The sequence below is a fragment of the Opisthocomus hoazin genome, chromosome 8, assembly GCF_030867145.1.
Source record: "Opisthocomus hoazin isolate bOpiHoa1 chromosome 8, bOpiHoa1.hap1, whole genome shotgun sequence".
NCBI lineage: Eukaryota > Metazoa > Chordata > Aves > Opisthocomiformes > Opisthocomidae > Opisthocomus > Opisthocomus hoazin.
Genome location: NC_134421.1, coordinates 46,373,392 through 46,396,104, shown reverse-complemented (window position 1 = coordinate 46,396,104; position 22,713 = coordinate 46,373,392). Strand labels below are relative to the sequence as shown.

General features: G+C 45.3%; 1 protein-coding gene across 1 annotated transcript; it reads right to left on the bottom strand.

Annotated features, from left to right (window-relative positions):
* Positions 1–2,038: 2,038 nt before the first annotated feature.
* Positions 2,039–21,488, bottom strand: LOC142362324 (cystic fibrosis transmembrane conductance regulator-like). The gene is made up of 7 exons (XM_075429557.1): positions 21,300–21,488; positions 18,805–19,047; positions 16,374–16,529; positions 8,408–8,497; positions 5,159–5,331; positions 4,700–4,805; positions 2,039–3,331 (listed from the first exon to the last, which is right to left on the bottom strand). Exons 1-7 carry the CDS (start codon positions 21,486–21,488, stop codon positions 3,125–3,127), a joined length of 1,164 nt encoding a protein of 387 aa, XP_075285672.1. The 3' UTR covers positions 2,039–3,124.
* Between the last annotated feature and the right edge of the window lie 1,225 nt (positions 21,489–22,713).

Sequence of the window (22,713 nt, the reverse complement as noted above, 5' to 3'; positions counted from 1 at the left end):
TCGTCGCTGGCCTAAGAGCTTCTGAGTGCGGTGCTGGCAGTGTGGCCACCCTCCTGCTCTGTACTGAGGGAGAGCCACAGAGCCTTTGCAGGGCAATTTCACTCTTTCCAACTTTTTTGCTTTCTTGCAGATGGGCTGTAAAATCGAATCTTCCTGTGCAGTACTGGTCTTCTCTTTGGCCACGTATAACACACCCACCCCCATTTAATAGTACAAGTGTGTATTTTTAATAACAAAGTGTTTTGGGAGGGGTAGTCTTTTTTATGTGGCTGTTTTCTCACACGTATGCAAACTCAAGCATGTGAAAAGAAAAATTTTCTTAAATAATGCCCAACTTGCATTTATAAGGTCATTGGTTTTTCTTTTTTTCCACTGTGCTTGGGCTACAGCCTCATTCCCCCCCCCAACCTTGTGCTCCATTTTCCACCATGAGCAACATGTGCAGCTTCGCAGCTCAGCTTCAGGCAAACAGCCCTAGGACCCGTTATCCCACCGACAGCAAGCATAAGAATGCTTACTCAAGATGGTAACGTGCTCTTCTCGACCTCTGCTGGGAAGCAGATGCTGTCCTCCTCATCACAGAGGCTGGTAACGACTCACCTCCTGTTCCAGCCTGAGCTCTGAAGTAGCCGATGCAGTATTTCGGGACTGAAAGAAATAGCACGTTCTTCTCCAGCCTTTTCCCGCTTGCTCTAACAATGACCCCCCCCAAAATTAACACTACTGATTGTGCAAGCTTTGAAGTGCGCACTGATTCTGATGACGCAGTGGTTCTTTTCTGCTGATCTTCCCATATCATCTTGTTTATTTAGATGATAAACTCTCCCGCGCGGTACGTCTGCTCCTCTGAGCAGCACCCTGGAAAAGCGTGATCCGTGGCGTTCCTCCGTGGGCTTGGCCACGCCGCAGCAGCCCCGGCCTCCCGGCCAGACATGGCTGTGCACGCTGTAAGGAGCAGACAGAGCGCTGGCTGGGTGAGGAAAGTGACAGTGCGAGGGGAGCTATTTAGGGGGCAGGAGCAACGGAGACGGGATTCAAAAGTGGTGCTACTTCAATATATAGCTCTAGTCCAGTTGCTACAAAGGCTAAAGCAGGCAGAGCTTCGTGGCAGGGAAACAGCGGCATGGCAAAACCCAGCACGCTCTCCGAGCAAGAGGCGTCGCTTCATGGAGGAAATGAGGCCAAGCAAGGCGACGTTCGCGCAGCCAGAAAGGGAGGGGACCCAGGCAAGCACTGCAGGACAGGCAAGAACCGAAGTACAGTACGAAGGCCCAGGTGGGAAGAAATGAGATAGACGAAAAAAGCGTGTTTGCAGAGGAAATACGTGACGCTGGGCGGAAAACACGTAGTGCGGTACAGAGCTGGAGGGAAGGGGCGCGAGGAGGGCGAGCTGCCGCCACAGAGCGAGCCCTCAGGAGCTCCCGGCCCGGTGTCCAGCGCAGCCCCGCGGCTGGTGCTACCTGAGGCCTGAAGGCCGGTGTTCGCCACGCTTCCATGTGCTGTAGTCTCAAGCCGTGATGAAGTGCGTTTACAAGCGCTTCACATCTGGTGCCGCTCCCTTTGTGGCCCTTCTTCAGCCGCGGGGCCGCCCCACGGGAGGGGCCGGCGGCGACAGTCCCAGACCGGCCTCGGCCTCGCCGGAGCCGCCCGGCGGGGCCCGCGCCGCACCGCAGCGCCCCCTGGCGCCGCCCGGCAGGATCCCGGCCTTGGCTCTTGGCGGCCGGTGTCGTCACGGCCAGGACGCAGTGACGAAACACGATGCGCGTGCTTCGACGGGCAGCGACGGCTGAGGCGGGACCAGCAGGGTCGGCCTGCGCGGGGGGGGGGGGGGCGGGTTGTAACGTGACGTACAGGCAGCTTTTTTTTTATTTCTTTTTTTATTTCTTTTTTTTTATTCTTATCTTTACTTAAAGACAAAAAAGTAACCTAAAGAGTCTGTATCACTAGAACAATTGCGCGTACAAAGACAGCACTGGACAGTACCTGGCCTAACTCCGGGGCTGCCCTCATGTTTGGCAGCTCTATCATAATGTGACATCAAAGACTAGTAGCAAAAAAAACCCCAACAAAACCACAAAAAAACCAACCCAACAATCCAAATATAAAACTTTTGGTACAAATATATTTTTCTTTACAGTACATAATCACTCTTAAAATACATCATTTCCTTAGTAAATGTTTGCAACAATATTAAAATAAATAAAATATCCTAGAGAAAGTTCAGTTTCATCACAAAACTGCAAACCAGAAGAGTATAAAAATGAATTTCATTATTAACGTCTACTTCAGAGAGGTTCTGTCTGTGCTTTTTGTTCATTCTCAGGCCACAGCAAGAAGCACGTGAAGGCACCAGACCTGCGCAGGCTGTCCGAGTTCCACTGCCCGCAGCCCCACCTTGCGCCAGACCCCGACGCCAGCCGGCACCGAGCCCGCTGCGAGCGTGGGCAGGGCCGGGCCGACCGGGTTTCCAGCGGGATTCCAGCGATTCTGCCCCAGCCGTGGAGCCGCGGCAGGCGCTGGCGAGCTGGCAAGCCGACGGCCTCGCTTCCCTCGTGCTCCCCGGTGCGCGCGGAGCGGTGCGCTGCTGCGAAAGGGCATCTGGCCTTTTCTGCCAAGTCCAACTCACAGCTGCTGCGCGAAAACCGGAGAGGAGGAAGTTTTCTGTGCACCTGGCTGATGTCGTCCCTTAGTTCATTCCAAGGAAGTGAATCCCAAGAAGCTTTCTACACTCTGATTTTTCTGTTTTCCACCCAGGTTTGATTATTTTTCTCACATGCTTCCTGCTGTCTGGGCCTCTCACCCCGGCAAGAACATTCCTAAAAGTTTTCCGAAACAACCATGATGGGCGAAGCAGGCCCCTTCTGCTTGCCACCTCGTTTGTACCAAACCCGGAGCAGCTTTGCGCAGGAAGTCTGGTTTTACCATTCAAAGTGGCAAAACTTCACAGAACGGGCTAACCCGCACACAGTCTGCCGTGGCAGGGGAGCGACTCCCAAAGGCGTGGGTAGCCCCCTCCGGTGAGGGTCAGCGTGCGCGTGGCTCGCGCAGGCTCTGAGGTGCTGGTCCTGTCACCGTGGGGTGCCGCTGACGACCCCCTCCACACAGAGGGTGCCCACGCCACCTCTCACAGCCTCGTCTCCTGCACCTCTTCCTCCGTCTCCTCTTGCAGGGCAGTGATTTGGGGCCTAGGCTTGCGTTTGCTGGAGTTTCGGTGGTGTAGTGGGAGGAGCTTCAGGCGGTCGGCGTGGCTGATGGCTTGCCTGAAGGAGCTCTTTTCGTTCAGCAGCTTCTGGATGGATTCATACTGTCGCAATTTATTGTCCTCGATGACCTGAAGAAACATACCGCTCTGTTAGACGGGCAGTGGCGGTGCTGACAGAGTTCGGCTAACGCAACTAACAGAGCAGGGAAGAGATGTGAAGACATAAGAGTCATCTTCCGACAGGAAAAGCCCAGTTTACAGTTTGCAATTTCTAATTGCAACCATAAAACCAGATGTTCAAATTTGAACGCATGGAAAAGTTGCCTATTGCTCAAGTTACAAAATGCCTCTGGCCTTGCTGGTTTCTCCTTGCAACTGGGTTTTTACCTCTGAGGTGGTTTGCTGACGTCTCTGGGTACTACGGCATTTCCCCAGCGCTGCTAAATTGCGGAAAACAGAGTTGCACCGCAAGCCGAGGGAGAAGGCTGCTAGCCAGGGGCCAAGGCCGCCTTTGCCACCTCCTCGCCAAGCACGGAAGCGCCGCTGGCTGTGTTTGAAGGAGACGACAGGTTCGCCCCGTCAGGCAGCAGACAGGGAAAAACCGGGCTCCTCCACCGGCCCTGCGATGCCAGCACGCCTCGGGCGAGGGCAGGGGCCTGACGGGAAGGAGCTGTCGGCAGCTCTGTGGTGGCCTGGCCAGCAGGAAGGTGCTGTGGGCAGAGGGGCTCTGTGGCACGGCGGAGCGCAGCGCGGGCCGGCAGCGGCGGGGCTGAAGCCCAGCACACGTACGGGAGCAGCACCCCCAAAGGGATGCACGACCTGCCCACTGACGCTAACATACCTGAGCAAATACGCATGGAAAACCATGTCGCACTCTGCTGATAAAATGAAGGTCCTCTCTTATGAAAGAGTCAAGAAAACACAGAGGAAGGAACCTCATTTTAAAGGACAATTACACAGCTTGCCTTTCATTTCCTTTGCTAACCATTTTTATATAACACAGGACTTCACCGCTTTGTCACCTTGATGAAACAAGAAAGGAATATTCAAGTGGCTTGATGAAAGAAATTAGCGGTTCTGGCCATCAGATGTTTTCTCGGGAAACCCCTCTGCCCCGCGGAGCCTCCCATTGCTGAAGAGCAAGGGCAGCTGTTCCTGCATGAGCAGTGGTAAAGCTCTGTGAGGTACCGGGATTTGTCCGGGGCTCCTGAGCCAATCGGCAATACAAGGCGCCCGGATCAGCAGCTGGGTAACCCACAGCACCGTCCCTCTGGCTGAAAGAAGGAAGCCACCTCTTCCTCGACGCGACCCAGCTCATCTGAACACAGGTGTCTACGACCGCTCATGTGAAAGAGCTGCTCCGCTGCAGGTGACCAGGATGCTCAACCACCCTGAATGACCCCATCAATCCAGCCAATCTCATCAAGCCTTCTTGCTGTGTTTCGCACGCCCACCAAACGTAATGAAACAGTACGTGAGACTACAAGAAAGGCTCACCAAAAATCGCTGGCACTCCAGCATCGCCTCCAGCCGGTGTTCGGAGAGTATCACTGTGCAGTTGGCAAACGCGTGCTTCAGAGTCTTCCTGATCACTTGGGAAGTTCTAAAAGGCAAACAAGCGCCAACATTTAGACCGCGATGTACCTGCCAGCACAGCTCACAGCTTCACTGATGGCATTCAGTAGCCTAGCTACGTGTTGTAAAGCTCACGTGCATGGACGCCAACGCTCGGCAGCGTCTCAGTGCGCCACATTTCTGCCGCAAAAGTGCGGGTCAGACATAAAGCCAAGGTTGTAACTAGGCTTCCCTGATCCCCCATGCAGAATTACTAACACACATTACTGAAATCTGGTTTAGTAACGGACCAGACAAATCACAGAAGGTCTCTTTCAGTGGTGCTGCCTCACTGATTTTCTTTTTTCATATTAGAAGATGGAAAAAATGATCAAAACGTACACAGGGTCCAGGTGAGCACTTGGTTCATCGAGCAGCAAGATTTTAGCTTTGCTGAGAACTGACCGGGCAAGGCACATCAGCTGTTTGTGGCCGTGACTGAGGACGCAGCCCCCATCCAGAAGAATGAAATCAAGCTGGCCTGGAAATTGCTCAATTACAGACTTCAGCCCAACCTGCCAGAAAGAAAAAGGACAGGGAAAATGGGTGAGATACTGTTACTGCCGGCTGTGGGTATGGCAACCAACGCCTTCAATTTCCTTGCCTCTCATTTCTGACAGCGAAGAGAAAATATAAATTGATGACAGGGAGAGTCTGTCCTACAAAGACTACAAGCTAGTAGCTGGATGAGGCGAAAAGCACCGAAATATTTGACACCTACAACACGCTAGGATTTATGTGGGGAAGCTGAGAGTTAATGCTTCATTTGTTTGTCACGTACAATGAGTTTTGGCATTTTGACCAAAACATTCTGAGCTAGCAGTCTAAAGAAAGCAATATATTTGAAACTTTTTATCCAGCAGCAATGTACGTCATTGGACATGTCAAGGAAAGTGATCTTTGAAAGGAAACTAGGCCTCTCTGATTAATAGGAGGGTAAAAAGAAACAACCAAAATTCACAGGCTACATTGCAGCAACAGAGAAAATAACCCAGGTCACCACGGCTGTCGTCTCTGTGGCTCTGAGAGCATTTCCATCTGCTCCTTCTGCTGCCCCAAAGGTCTTTCTGTGCTTTGTTCACAGCAATGGCATCGCGGGCTGCCCTCTAGCACTGCTGACAAAATGTTTTGCGGGGTGCCTGTGCCAAGCGAAGCTGCGTCACCTGGACCAGAAACCAGAATCCGGCCCAGGAGATGTCTCGTGACTGTTTCTTCCGGTGCTCCTTTTTGCTCTCCTTGGGAGATGCATTTTGTACACCGCAAAGTAAAGCTTTGCACCTTCCAGAGGTCCAAACCGGCTGTGCTCCTTGGCCTAATCAGCAGCGTTTGCAGAGAAAATTTTGTAAAATATGAGAACTAGGAAACACATGTGAGTCGCATTGCTCCAAAAGACGTTATAAAAATGCGATGCAACCTGAGTGGTTTATGAAAAGCCCCCCTTGGATTTTTGAAATATTACTGATCTGCAATTCATTTTCATTCCAGGGAAAAAAAAATATTGGAATTCCTCCTTTGTGTTTCCATTTTACATGGAAACCATATTAAACTGGGGTGTGTGGGTACATCTGTCGAGTTTCTGAAGAATTCATGATTTTATTTATATGCAAATTAAATATACTGCTTTGTTCCTCACTCCTCTTTTGAACACACATCGTGTCCTTCAACGAAATTTTGCAACTAACAGCTGGAAAAGGTGCTTTCTTCTTAAAACTGCACAAGGTCTCTCCACTTACCTGTAGGGTCCAGACAGCTGACTGCAAGAGTAAAACTCAGCCTCAGAAGCTGACGTGAGTCTGACAGATTCAGGTGGTGAAATATGGGCGCAGTAAAAACTGAAATATCTGACATCTGCTCAGACAAGGCCTTGCTCTCTGCAGCTGATTGCAAGGAGCATAAAAAGCTGATGCTGATCTCAGCAGGATCCTCTAAATCCTCAGCAGCCAGCGTGGGTCAGGGATAAGCTGACATTTAACTCACTTTCTGTGCCGTGCTCCCAAAGTTACACTGACAACAAGCCAGATTTCAAGAGCATGAACTTTGTAAACAATCCAATCACTTCTGCTAAAAGTATTACAGCTCTTTTTCTTTTCTATTTGCTTTGCTCTCTCGCCTGTGCAATGAAAAACTCACGGATTTGCCAAACTCCTTAATGATAAACACTTAAAAATAAATTTTTTTTCACACCTTTGTATATAGGGTTTAGCTCTTTAAAATCCCAGGCTGGATTCACACACATAGCAAAATCAATCCTCAAAAGCAGAAGCACGGTTTGTTTTTTTCAAGACAGCGGCTGTTAATCCACACTCCGCTTTTCCCCCAGCGTTGGAGAAGCACAGCACTGAGCACCCTGCTGCCTCTGCTAGGACCGGCTAAAAAGCTCCTGACACATCATTTAGCCCAAAATGTCATTACGTTTTTTATTTGACAGCAAGTTACTCATAGAAAGTGTCTACTTTCCTCTTTTCCAAACATAGGGAAGAAATTAGGTAAACCCAAAGGAGAGAGAGAGCAGAGACAGAGTTAACCTCCTGGATGGGAAAGGAGAAAGCTTTCAGATCAAGTCCCACACTCATAAGCACTTTCTGATACTTGAGACTGGCTACGAACAAGGAAAATGGCACCAATTCATTATCGAGTCTGTGTTAATTAGCTCATCCCTACCTTGGAAAGAGAAATCTGCTTTCTAGGCTGCAGCTCTCTCCCTCCCGCAAGCCTCATCTGCCTTCTCTCCGGGCGTTAGGCGTGCGGGTGCACGCTACCCAGCCCGACCAGAGCCAATAGGTGGCACCTGACCGCCGTCAGGCGCGGGGCTCAGCTCGGCGTGGGGACGCGGCTGCGAGAATCTGGGGAAAAACCAAGCTGCTAAAGCCTCAACACGAAACTAGAAGAAAACCTTCAGGTTCATAAAACCTAATATTCTGTGATTCTTATTTTCCATGGAGGAGGCAGCTGCCTGTGACACAAGCAGTACGTCAGCCTGAATGAGGTGTCAGAGCGTCTCCTTCTCGGCTGGCTTTTCGCCGGCCTGAGAATCTCAATAACTGGAAAACACTTTGAGGAAAGATTTTTCTAAGCCGAATATAATTTTTTTCCTATTGCAATAACACCAGTCTTATTTCTAGGACAGGCCACGGACATTTTTCGTTTTTTTTTCTTCTGGCCTCCAAAACATTTACTAGTCATTTTTACACATCTTGGTAGAAGAATGCCTTGCAGAGATTTCATAAATTTGTCAAAGCATTAAAATGAGTAAAGATGACAGGACGTTTTGCTGTATCAGCTTCCTCCACGTTTTTTTCTCTCAGGGTCACCCAGCAGAGCCAAACATAAAACCTCACGGATGCTGAATCACTGAGGAACCCAGACTGTGCTGTATGGAAGTTTATCTTTTTTGGTTTTTTAATCTCTGACAAAGGTGCCTTTTTATTAAGTAATAAGGAAATATGGTTTATAGCGCAGCGTTATCTGTCCTCAGCACTTTTTTTTTCTATGACTCAATATAAACGTAACATATAACGATCATTTGACCTGCACGGCACTCTGCTGTAACCACATTACCAGAAGGATACAAATAACACTGAACAGTCTTACCTCCTCTGCAACTTTCCATATTTCTTCATCATTCCACTGCCCATAAGGATCCAAATTCATCCGAAAAGTTCCAGAAAATATGAACACTTTCTAGAAGAAAAAATATATACAGAGACAGGTAGACAGATACCCTGAAACATTGTGTAAAGCAGTGTAAATTGTAAAGTGTACAGAGAAAGAACAATCTGCTGCCATTACCAGACAGAGCTTACTGCAGATCATTACAAATTTTGGAAAATATTGTTCCAAAAAAAAGTTATTTTAAAAATGCTCATGTTCAGTTTTTGGCAATTGTCTTCATAAAAACTTACCCAAACTTGTCTGAAGAACAGTAAAAATCACATTTCAGCAGTTTTCAGGATAAAAGATTGCCCACGTTTCCATTTTGGAATAAGCATTTTTAAAAACTATTTTTGATTCTTTATTACGTGAAACATATTCAAACAAAAACAAGGATCACTGACAACCCCCCCAGTTTCGTTCTGAGACAAAAAAAACCTCCTGGATATTTGCTGGTATTCAGGGACAGTGTCCTAAGTTAGTTTTCATCAATGACTTGTTCTAATCAATTGCAGCTAAATATATATTAGCATCATTCTGTTACCTGACATTTCACCATCTCCCAGTCCTATCTCAAAAGAGGGTTTTATTTTTCCTCCGTCTCTCTCACCATCACACCACTGAGACGTGACGCAGCACGACCCGATTCGTGACCGTGGCAGCAACAACTTGCCTTCCCATGAGGCTTCCCTGACTGATGCTGCGGCCCGTGCTCCCTCCCTGCCCCGTCCAGCGCCTCCCTTCCGTCACACAAGGCGAAGAGGACGCATATTTCCCGGCACTGACAGCGCATCCTTCTCGCGCTGAAGTTTCCTACTCAGTTCTGCTTTTCTCATCGGTTTAGGCAAGCAGATTGAAGTGGACATCCCTTAGATACACAATCTGTAGCTCGAAAAGCGATGATTCAGACAAAATTAAATATTTGTTTAATCTCTTTTTTACATAGGGTGGGTGTGTCAGATTCTGGTGGAAATGAGGTTCTTCAAGGGACAATGAGGTTGCACAACATTTCTTGTGAGATACAACCAAGCTGCTGCTTTCTATGCTGCGAGCTACACATGCTGCTTGTAGCAGGGAGAACTTGCTCTCAAAGAATGCAGGTGCCTTGTTGAGAAATATTACCATTCACTTGCTCTTGCCTTGTACACACAGAACAAATACTAAGAGGAAAGTTTTAGGACAATTTTTTTCTTCTCTTTTGTCTTCCTAAAGAAAATATTTATTTAGAGAAAAATGCCATTTGTTCACAGACACATAATTTCTTGGAGTCTTGGTAGTCAAACGCTACCGATAGCAGTGAAGGACTAGCTGTACCAGCAGAAAATGGCTGAGAGAATAAACTCAGCAAGTACTTTCCCAGAGTTTGGCCAGTCTACCACAATTTCCATCTGACCTAACCTGGGAACTTGGCATCATTTCATCAGATTTCAAAGTGATTTATACACACTTTTACATTAATAATTTAATTAGGATTAATTAAAAGTTTAAACATGGCAGAGGAAAATAAACCACATTAATTAATTCACTTAATTAAGATATGTAAGCCATTGCCAATAACTTATCTGGTGTAAGAGAGAAGGAAGTGCCTGATTCAAGCGAGCAGAGGAGAAAAGCAGCTGCACCGGGGTGCCCTGCGGTCAGCGGGGAGGACTGAAGTGCGATGATACCTTCACTGCACTGCAGCAACACACAGCTAACGCAGCGCACACGGCTAACAGGCATTGAGGCAATTCTGGTAGAGACTAGGGGAAAGATTAGACTCTTTCCTTCATAATCGTGATTGTTAATAACAACGAGTACTTGGGCGAAGAAGAGCGCAGCCCTTTTCCCATGCCCTGCACTGGTTAGGCGGCGTGAGCGGGGAGACGTATTTGCAGCAGGATTAGGTTCTTCCAAGCAGTGGGTGCGGTGGTAATAATAACGCTGGGGAGACTGTGTCAGACATGGGCTTGTTCACACTTTGAGCACCACGCATTTAACTAATGGAATAGGCATTTTCATTTCTCAGAGGTAAAGAATAGTTAACCGAACAAACCAGTTTTAAAGAAGAATAACATTCCTGCTGAAGTGCAGCAGGCAGAGAAAGAAAGGGAACTACTTTCTTCAGAAACTGCTGTTGTTCCTAATAACTGTGCTTTCAAGAAGCAGGGCACTAAAAGCAAGCTACTCCCAAAAGCACTTTTTTTTTTTTCACAAGGTAAATATTTCATTGTCCCAAATTCTGGTACTTCTCTCTCCGTTTCAACACCTCCTTCCTCCCAGCTCATTAGAAACCACATAGGGTTCGCTTGAACAAGTATCACGTGAGTCACATGGGCAGCCTAGAGTCCACTTAAAAAGAAGCAGGAAAAAAAACCCCAAAATTCATAAAAGCTAGAAGTCTAAAGCGAAAAAAGCCAAAAGTGAATCCCATGGACTTCTGTGTTATTTACAAATATGGAAAAGTAGAAATAAGCAGAGTGTTGGAAGGGGGAACGGATGGCTGGGGAGACTGGCAGCAAATCTGAAACCGTTTCGTTCTTGGTCAGTTGTTCAAATTCACCCAGGATGATAATGGGTGTGATCGTACAGTAAATCATTTCTCAGACCTGACATTCATCCACAAGCAAAACACTCAAGAATTTCTGTATGGTGATGTTTATGTTCTGACCATCCCAAATATTGTTAATCCACCCCTTTGGAGGGCAGTAATCCCCCTTAGTGGCTAGAGCCTCTGCATATTTGTTACAGTGTGGGATACACCCAGTTTGTGGCAATAAGCTTCCTAAGTGATTGAAGTGTTATGCGGAGAACCAAGACCTGGGAGTACCTAAGCAAACGCATACAGAAGAGTGAAGGATCCATTGACAAAAGGCTGCTAAAGAGTTAGAGTATCCTGGCTGTGCGTAGCTGCTGTTGCAATGAAAGACAGCCTGGGTGCAGGTCCTCAGCAAGACCCACGGACCCTTGTTCCCACACACCCCAGGGCTGGAGAACAAACGCAACTTCAGCTGGAACCAGAGACCAGCTCCACACGCAGAGAAGTTAGAGTAACAACAATATGACCTCCATGTAGCCTTCTCTGCTTTGTATGCATTATGGCAGCAATGTCAACACGAAAGAAAATCAAATTGCTACGTGAATTCTTTAGTACTAGGTGCAGAGTTAGAGGTTGGCAGTCCCACAAGGTGTAGTAATCTTGTTCTCCATGCTAAATTTGATTTTAACTCTATATGGAGTATTTACACATAGAAAATGGTGTGAGATCCCTCAGGATGCAGTGGAACAACACTCAAGAAGACACCAGAAATCATCCCCTTCCTTTAAGCTAGCAGCACCTTACGAGTCTTGGGTTTCTCCTCATTTATTTTAGTGGAAAATTGGGTGCAGGTCTCCTGTTCTCCACTCAAAGCCAAATTTCTGAAGGCATTTTTCTCAATTCCACTCCATTAAATACTTCAGGATGCAATCTGCACAAGGACCTGTACGCAAAAGAGCTTCAGTGTGTTGAAACCAGATGCACCAGGATACCCTCACCCTGGAAATGTGGTGGGGAAATGCTTGCAAAAGCAGCATCAGAAAAGACTGCCCAGAAAGAAGGGATGATGGGCTGCGATTATACTTCAAACAGCCTGTTATCGCTGGAGTAATTGCTTTGTATGAGAATGACAAACATCCTGTAGGAGCAGGGCTGTGGTCAGGCTGGGCTTCAGCAGTGCTGGTGTTTGAGGAGCTACAGGAAGGAACTTCCTTGTGAGTGCTCCGGGAAACGTGCTTTATACGATTTACCCCTTCACACCACCGCAATGCGCTGACAGCTGGATTTGAGATACTGAAAGAAGCAGGTTTTTGCCTTTGCTCCAGCTCAGCGTGATCCCTGACCACCCCGCTGGCCGTTCCAGCATCGCCTGCGTGGAGCAGACGGCAGTGTGTTAGGATGCTGTGTGTGCTATGCAGGCACGCATCAATGAGGTTTCCACAGAGGAAAAGCTCTTTTTTTCTTCTAAATTGGGAAACTGAGGGATAAGAAAGAGACGGAGAGTGTTGGAACGTTTTCACAAGGAAGCATGCCTCCGGTAGAGCTCCGTTCTCCTTCAGTTAGCAAAGCCTCTCCTGGAGACAGCAAATATCTGTGTGTTGCTGTAGGCCAGCCTCCCAGGAAAGGAAAGGCAACTTTTTTTTTCCCCATTCTGAAGCCATAGGTGAACGGCAAAGAACAAAAGCCTTCCTTTGTTTTGCTAGGAGAGGCAGGGTGGCATACGCAACTTCTCATCCCTGCTGGGAAAGTGCTGGTGAAAACTTCATTTTGTTCTGAATGTGGGAACTTCTGAGGCATAATGTGCAGTTCTTTGGCGAGGCTTTGGGACAGGAGCTGCAGCTGAAGCAAGCAAACAGGCTGGCAGCTCTTGTGACCTTCCAGAGAATGGAGTGCTGCGATTTTTTGGCGTTGATCCATGTATCAGAGTCTTCCAGACTGAACTAACTGTGCAAGTTTAACAATGAACTAACAATGCACCTCACTAGCAGAAGGGCAAGTTACACTGCTCGTGTAATAAATGTCTCTCGCATTCTGCTGATGGCTGCAGAATGATGTTTTCTATACCTTTACTGACTGTATAGTGAGTACTCAGCTATGAGAATTATTAATCATATTTTTCACTGGGATAATGAGGCTACTTGTTACCAAGCATTCAGCTTTCTCCTCGGTCCATGCATTCCCTAGGATAGCTGGAGATGGAAAGCAGAAACCCGGCTGGGCAACCACATCCCCAAGGAAGAAAGGGCTGGGAGCAGAAGGGTGACTATGGGAGAGACAGGGAAGCCCCTTCCAATACAGAAAGTTATACTTGGCTTTATAGGAAAATTTCACAATGGAGACGTGGCTTATGCATCCTTCATCCTGTACAGCCCTCCTTTAGAAGACAGCTGCATAACATACCTGTCCTCCAAACTAAACAGATGGAGCTGCATTCGCAGTTCACTGCACAGCTGTCTCGATCTGCAGGGTGACTTTTCTTCATGCTTGCAACCAACAATCACGCAGCAGAATTGAACCAGCAATAATAAAGTAATAAAAATGTACAGGAATGGACAGACGTGAAAATGCTGAAGAGAGGACAGAAAGGGTGATGACAGGTCAGCTATCAAAGGGCAGCTTGCCAAGCAAGCCTCAGCTCAGCAGGCAGCGAGTCACCAACCAGGCTGTTGGTAGAGCTCAGGCAAGAAAAGAATGTAACCAGTGGACTCACCACCCTTCTCTTGGTTCTATTTTGTTGAGGTTGTAACTTGGCAGTGAAGAAAGTGTCTATTCTGGAAAGGTCAAAGTGCTAAAAAATTGCTGCCTTTGACAAAATTTCAGAGCATGATTGTGGAAATTCACAGAGAGAAGAGAGTTGTGCCTTCTCGGCATGCCTGCTTTAAATAAATTCCACTCAGGCTACTGTGGGATAAAATTTTTTGAAAGGGAAGCTATCAAAACTCAAATCTGATCACCAAGCAGAAAAATGAAATTTTGAGTCCCTCTTGTGTCTGCAAAATCAAAGCCATTGTGTTTCCAGCACAAGCATTTCAGCGTTTTTTAACAGCTACCAAAACCTAGAAAGCGCCAGCAGGAGCAGCTCAGTCAGAGTTAAATCCCACCTCCATGACGCTGAAATAGAGCAGGAGTGACTATAGAAACTGAGTGACCGTCGTATTAGTGACTTCACTACAACTACTTTGGTTTGTTGCATTGTGGTAGAAAGCAGACTTTAGCCTACATACCCACCAGAGGGTGAAAGTGAAGACAAACCTCTGCTGCTACGATGGTTATGGAAAAGAAAATCACTATTCTGAAAACGTAAACCTGACAGCATATTTTTCATTTAAATTGGCTGTCCCAGAGTCTCTCCAACTATTTTAAAGTGCCTCATGCAGTCAGTGCACAACAGCATTATACCATACATACGTTCACTGCAGCTCACCAACTTTCTAGGACAGTAACCACCTTTCTAAGATAGTAGACTATCTGGGAACAATATGCACAGAAAGCAGTTGACAACTCCTTTACGGTGGGAATGGGATGCGGGGAATAGCACAAGAAGGGTTTGACAGCTGACAGTCAAAAGGAGATCCTTGGTCACCCTGGTTGGCTCACTTCTTGGGTGTCAAAGAGTGGGCCAACCACGGTGACCAAGGGCCAAACCATATGTATCAGCCTCTGGGGCTGGCAGCCACCCCTCAAGGATAGATGAAGGTGGGACGGCATGTCCCCTTGCAGTATGGCAGGCTGATCTGCAACTGCTGTCCCTCTGCCTCCCAATAACACAAGTGACTCATTGGTAAGATTGCAGCCAACTGTTACTTGAATGATTCTGCCTCACTCACAAGATTTCCAAAGGAATGAACATTGTTATGGAAAACACTGTGTTTGTTTAGTAGCTGAAGACCTATCCAGTGCATAGCTTTCAAAGAAGAGAAGTCCAGTATGTGTTACTCCTGTATCAGTGCTGTTGGAAAGGACTGACAGCTTTCAACAACAAAAATACAAAACATGGCATTAAAATAAATGATGCAGTTCATTCCATCAGTTTTCATTCCAACCTTCACAGTGAGCAACCACTTTTTAGTGTTACTGCATGCAGGCAATAATGCTCATTTCTGAGACACACAATCCACAGCTCTAACTAATGTAGGACGCTGGTCCAGTGGCAGGGCCATTGGCAAGGGACTCAGAAGTCCCAGGTTTAATTGTTTGCTCCTCCTTAGACTTTTCTTCTCCCAGTTATTTGAGCCTAAATGCATGTGAGGAGCTGCTTCCTTTTTTATCTCTGAAATGGTACTGCTTCCCATATGCTGGGACTGATGCAAAAGTAAATGACGTGAAGTGCTCCCTAATAAATGCACCATGACACGGTAATGAGAGATGACAGCTAAAAAAGTGATCAGTCCAAGTTAGGGATCAGCTAGTGGTCTAGTAAAATATGAGAAAAGTAGTAATTCTGCTACTGGCCTGTCAGGGAAAACAGGCAATGTGTAGTATTCACATATGTTAACCATAATATGTGATGCAGGGCTTCAGAACACAGTAACTGAGAACACTACTGATTGTATATTTTTCTTCAGGTGGCACTATCTTATTTTGAATCAACATGCAAACTGTTCCAGAGATGCAGGGATAAGCAGACTACAAACACTTCTGTTGAGTGTGCTGTACCTTCCCAATTCTAGAAGAGTTCTTGTATGAGTGGCATAGAAACCCTCAAAAAGTAGAGTTTGCTGCAAATCATTGCATCCATCCACTCATCCCACTCCGCTTTTCATAAAATCTTTGCCTTTTGCTTCTGTTTCGCAGCATATAACAACTAACTTCCAGCTTAAAGGTAATTATGCGCATATGGAGATAGAACCAATGAAAATCATAGAATCACAGAATCATAGAATGGTTTGGGTTGGAAGGGACCTTAAAGATCATCTAGTTCCAACCCTCCTGCCATTGGCAGGGACACCTTCCACTAGACCAGGTTGCCCAAAGGCCCATCTAGCCTGGCCTTGAACACTTCCAGGGAGAGGGCATCCACAACTTCTCTAGGCAACCTGTTCCAGCGCCTCACCACCTTCGTAGTAAAGAATTGCTTTCTTATATCTAATCTGAATCTACCTTCTTTCAGCTTGAAGCCATTACTCCTTGTCCTATCACTCCATGCCCTTGTCAAAAGTCCCTCTCCAGCTTTCTTTGAGGCATCCTTTACGTACTGAAAGGACGCAAAAAGGTGCCCCAACTGCCTTCTCTTCTCCAGGCTGAACAACTCCAACTCTCTCAGCCTTTCCTCGTAGGAGAGGTGTTCCAGCCCTCTGACCATCTTTGTGGCCCTCCTCTGGCCCTGCTCCAACAGGTCCATGTTATTCCTGTAACATCCTGCAGAGCTGGATGCAGTAATCTCATTACCTGAGGAATCACTCCAAATGCCTTTCTCCATTGCTGCATGCTGACCGTGTTCCAGGAGACTCCATCAATCTGGATATCCCCTTCTGTATTCAGCAGTCTTAAAAATGCAAAAAGTAAAGTGCTTTTTCCGGAACCAGTTCTTCCCAAGAGGCCCACCTGCAATGCAAATTATAAAAGTAAACACTTAATACTGCTCACCATCAAGGCACGAACACTTACAGATCTCAGCAGTGGAGACCAATCCAAATAGATCTCAGTGCAATAGTAAATGTTCATTTGGGAATGATAAAAGTCTACAGCAAGGGCTGAACGAAACACTAGGCCAAACTTTTATTTATTTTCTTAGAATTAACTAAGAAAAAAAATCTGTTAGCCTGCCCTTAGCTGAAAAACAGAAATCTGCTTATATGTTATCTTGTACTGATTAGTACCGCTCTTTGCACCTTTCTCCTTTCTTTCGCTATGAAGAACAAACAGCAAAACGCCATCTAGCAGACAAAAACCAAGCAGGGAGTGCACTTGAATCAGATTACTGAGCTACTCCATTTCCATACAGCTCAAAATAGAGGGCCTAACTCTGATCAGGCCACGAATTTGTAGCATAACTTGGGCCCGAGGCAGTGGTCACCGCACACACCGTGCCATCGCCCTCCCTTAAGCAGCAATGCAAATCCTCCTCCCACCCAGCTGGTGCTGCCTTTCCTTACCTCTTAGTGGGAAGAAACATAATATGCGGGGTTTTCTTTAAATGTTGTGTTTCCCCTGTGGGATTGCACTGACCTGTTACTGGAACGAGCAGTATCTGCAGTAACCACCAGCAAATGCTGAAAGACCGCTTTTTCCAACAGCTGGGTTTTACACAGCTGATGCTGTCCTGTCTGAGCACAGGCTGCTTTTGTAGGGTGACAATATACATGTGAAGGTGAGGGAGGGGACTCTTCCTGCTGCCTGGCATCTTTCGTTAACAGTACCTCAGGCCTCCGAACCAAACGAGCAAAGCTCTGCACTGTGTTGCACCCGCCCCCTCAGCAGATGAGAGCTCTCCCCTTTGTCGCTTGTTTTACACATGCTTTGCGACAGGGCAGAGACAAATCTTCTCCAGCTTAAGGAGAATGCTCCAATTCTGGAAACACTACCTCTGAGTCCAGGGCTCATCACTGAAATTGGATCAAGTTCCTAAATCATAGCCATTGAAAAAAGGATCTTTGTTTTAATTGTTCTGCTCCTTCTCCGTACAGTACAAAAGTATCTTTCATTTTCCACACTCCATTGCTTCAAGGGATTTTCCAGGAGGTAAATCCACCAGACCGCAGTGGCACCCGCACCTCCATGCTCCAGTAATCACAGGTGCCTCTCTTCCAAAGGCAGACCAGTTTTGGGATGATGCTACAGGACATCAGACTCATGGATACAAAATTTCGGTGCCCTCAAACTTAGTAGATGAAACATGGAGTTCATGTCAATGAAGACAGATCTACCAAACGTGGTAGGGACTGCTGCAATACAAACTAGGAGCAAAGAGCTGCCTTGTGGCAAGGCCAGGAGGCTGCCACTGAATCTGTTTTCTCATCTACGTGGGAGTTAAAAATCTCCTCTCTGTCCGTATGGCTCCAGCTCAGGAAATTGCACGAGCCTTTCTTCCCAGCCCAACTAGGACAGTCCTTTAGCATGAACTCAAAGCAAAGTGTTAAACCTCTGCCTAACTGCTGTGCTGAAACTAAAGCTCTTTCGTGAATGCAACCCCAAACATGCACAGATTCATCAGAGGTTTGTCAATCTTCTGAAGAATGGAACTGTTCCTGATTTGTTGTATAAAAATTTGAGGTGGCGTAGAGCCCTCATTGGATGGGCGAGACGGCACCTCCACCCGCTGGCCACCGGAGCCAGCAGTGCGTTACCCTTGGCAGAGCGGCCGGCATTCTTTCGTGCCCTGCTCCACCTGGGTCAGGCTGCCCCAGCATCAGCACTCACCAGCAACCTTCCCTCTCCCCAGGAGGAGAAGGCGGATGACTTCAGGCACAGAACGCAACTTAGAGAACTGCTGCGTATGTTTTTTATCGGTATATTCTGCTCCTCATGGCCAGGAAACATCCTCACCATGCTTCACTCATGTGTAAATAGCCTCATGATTTCTACGATAACTAAGCCACATTTTCCTTACTTTTTTTTTTTTTTTTGTAGCCAATAATCTTACAGATGAGCTTTTTTTAAGAAGCGATAGAACACATTTCTGTTCTTTAGGTGCTTTAGCTGATTACTGTGTTTTGTGACAATTTCAAGTTTCCATTTACAAAATGAGCTCACCTACTGTTAACTGTCAAGAACTTACTGAACTCACCCTACTCTTTAGTCAATGAATAGGTTTATAATGATACTTCTACAGTTAAGCTTAACAGAAGTCAGATCAAACACAACAAAACAAGTGTCTCACCTTCTGCCCTGCACTTATTGAAAAAGAAATATTTTCTAACACAGCAGCTCCTCCTTCACCATATTTGGCTGTAAGGTCCTTCACAGTCATTTGGCCCCCAGATGGCCAGTTCTTCTCTTCCTTGGCATGCCTGTTTTCAATTACAAGGGCATCTGAAAGCTGGTTATTCTTCTGTGGCTTAACATTTTTCGTCTCTTCTGTTGGCATGTCAATCAATTTAAATATGCGTCCGACAGACCGCATCTAGGAATCAAAACAAATAGTATTGTAATTGTAATTAATACTTAGCTATCAAAACAAACTAAATTAAATTATTCCTAATTCCTAGCCAGAACAGCAAGTCTCGTTTTTGTGTAAGTTATACCGTGATACAATTTTCAAAGTTAGAATACTTCTTGTAGAGAGCTCTAGATTCTATTGCTCTTGTATTACTGGCATTGGTCCAACATGTGATTCTACTTGCTTCATTTTTATATGGGCACAATAGCTCTTTCTACCTTTTAAAATGTATTTTGAAAACTGTAGATGACCTGTATGTATGTATGAAAATAAAGTATGATCATGAAAGCAATCTTGGTTTCTTCAACTCCTTCTTCCTGTAGAGGGTTACCCGAAAACTGAAGTTCCTTGAATAATGATTGATCTCTAAAGATCAACAGAATGTGTGGAATCTAAAGATGCAAAGCAGTCACATCAAGTAAACAGGAACAATCATCAGAATTTAACATCTGAATATTTATCAGAAATTATCTGTAACTTTTAACCAAAAAATTAGTGGGAAGCTCCATGATAACTAATTTCATATCTGCAATTATATATGATAGGTGAAATAGTGAAGTCATGAACTGGTCATGAACTTCAGACAGAAATTGCTAGTAGCGGTCTTGGTGAATTTTTCAAATGAGCATGGGACTATAGGGGATCCTCTGAATTTTTTTTTTTAATAGACATATAAATGGGTCAAGGGTCAATTATTAAAGAGTTAATTCACCTCCTTCACTAGAATTCACTGCTCAGGTGGTCAGAAAACTTATTTTTAAGTCTATGGACCAGTTTGTTCTTGTGCATTAATTAATCTTAAATTCTAAATAGTTCTGTTTTCCTAGCTGCTTTCCCCACTGATTTATGGAGGGCCATCTTAGATCCAGTCACTCTTTGTTCTCCAGGACTAAAGAAAATCCAGGTTTAAGCCTCTTTCTTAACATATGTTCTCCTTCTCCAGACATCCCTGTTCAAATTAATCTTTCCTATCTGACCAGAATGTACACAGCATTTTGGATGATGTTTCAGAAGGACGTTGTACAAAGGCATCAATACATTAGGAATATCTTGATTAACACATCCTAGGATCATATGCTCTTTCTTCACAGTCACATCTTATAGTCACCCTCTGATGAAGCAGTGGTCAGCCACGCTTTCTGCCATCTTAGGCATTTCTAACTGAGGAGATCCTTATTTACAACAGAGGTTATTCTTAGCAGTCCCTAAATTTAAGCCTACGCTTTGGCTACTGAAATCTATTTTATGTCGGCCATTTGAGGTCATCTAATAACTTTCAACTCCCAGAGTCCTCCATGCTAACATTGCTTTTCAGCTTTGTGCCTTTGGCAGATTTCTTCAAAACATTTTTTTTTCTTTGTTGAGAGCATTAAAAAAAGATTAAATTGAGCTCAGTCACAAATCTAATCCTTGTTGAGTAGCCTCACCGCAGCTTAATACTTACAGCTTAATGCCATTTCCTTTCTGTCCAACTCATTAACTAGTTTACAGTTCTTGTAATAATCCTGATCTCCATCATTTATATAATTTCTGAAACAAAGCCACAGCCATTGCTTTCCTGAAGACAGATGAGATCTACTACATTACTTTTGTCTGAAAAATAAATTCACAAACTTAGGTATCAGGTTAGTCTGACACAACCCTAATGTCAGCAAACCTGAGTGAATTCACTCTGTAAGCACTGCGTCTTTGATCACTCCTTCAAAATAATTTCTAAAGACTGCTGCCATTAGTTTAACAAACTGATGGTGGCATCAATGACTTCCCATTTCTCCTTCTTAACCAAAAATGACAGTTGTTATTCTACCACGTGCCACCACCACTGCCAGCTTGGTGGATTCATCTGACGTGGCCATTACCAGATCTCCAGCTTCTCAGCCAGTTCTTCCTGAACCCTAAGATGGGACGTCTGGTCCCACCTGGCCTGCATATGTGGGGCGGCAGTGTTGCAGCCTTGTGTCACATGTTTAACTGAAATGCCCAGCTGCAGAACCCAATCATGTTTAGCTGAAGACTCTGACTTTAGGTGGACTGAGTCATGAGTGGTGTATTTGTCCCTCCACGGACTGTACAGGAAGTTTCGGGAGAGCATTCTAACTTAGAAGCTTCATTTACATGCCTACAGCTAGGCTGTTTTTTGCATATAATTTCCACCTCAGTTACTGAAAACCCTGTTTCTACCTTCTGCTTCACTTTCAACTCCTCAGATTGAATACCGTCCTTTTACTGAAAACTGAGATCAAGTATTCATCCAGAATTTGGGCCATCTGCAAGTCTAACTCCGATTTTGTCAAGTATCTCTTCTCTATCTGCTTCTTGGCCTCAAATCCATAGCTTGTTTTGGCTAACCAATCCATTCCGTGGAGGCTGTCATTTCTAATATCCTTTCGGAGAATGTCGTTCATCCTGGTAGTCCTAGAGTGTCCAAAATTTCCTACTGTTTTTCTCCTGCTATGCAGGAAATAAATTTCAGCCCCTCACTTGAAGAAAACGTGACCTTTAGTCTACACTCGGGTCCCTAAGCGCCTTAGTCCAACTAACTCAATTAACTACATTCCACATTTTACCAAAATTTGCCTTTTGAAAAAACAAGAGTAAACTATAAGATACTGTCAGTTCTTACTGGTCAGAAATTCTTCAGCAAAATAAATAAACAAACGGATAGATACCTTCATAGCTAGTGCATCCAGGATTATCTGAGCCTTATTATTAGCATTTGTTCTCTAATCTGTATTCCCAGTAATATATCTTTCTTTAGTGGCATTATTGAAAACCCTTTGTACATCTTTGACCTTGTTAAACTACTTTTCTATTCCTCCTGCAAAGTGATTCTACTTGATGTATTACCATTCCTTCCTCCTCTTTGATACAGTTTGAAATACTGTTAGGTGGATTTTCTATGTGGAAGCAAATATATATATAACACAAGGAAATACTGGGTATCTCAACATCCTGAAACACAACTGTGACATGAGTTTTGAAAAGCTTGCTAACACCCAAACCTATAAATTACAATATCCATCTCAACACCTCTGCAGGATGGTAGGGTGTGGTCATCATCATGTCGATATATGCACATCTTCTCGTTTTGGTGACACAAACAGGAAGACCTGGGATCAGACTGACAATTTTCTTCTTGTCTGACTGTCTCTAGTAAATCCCCACAATGAGCACCATGCATTTATTTTATTTGGTGCTTGATGGTACACTCCTTTCCAGAAATCTTACGTTTTTAGAAATACTGCCGCTTCAGAAATGAAGGTCTTTCTTGGTTTCATCATGAGCTGTGAATTTTTGTACAGGCAGGGATTCCCAAGAGATCCCACCATTATACACTAACTAAAATCTGCTGTGAAGCCAGCTGGACAAAAGAGCTTTCCCTTACAACAGAAAATTTCGTCTCTGTCCCAGCTCCCCTGACAGATTTATCAGTCACATCACATAAGCAGATATTTTAGACAGCTTAATACTTTAAATCAATTCAGAATGATGCTTTCCTGGTTCTGCAATTTGCATTACGATTTACATATGGGCGGAATGTAGCATAAATGTCAGTAAAATTTTACAAAGATAACCATTCTTCCTTTCACTGGTAGGAATCTTCTGTCAGTCATGACAGGTATAGTGTAG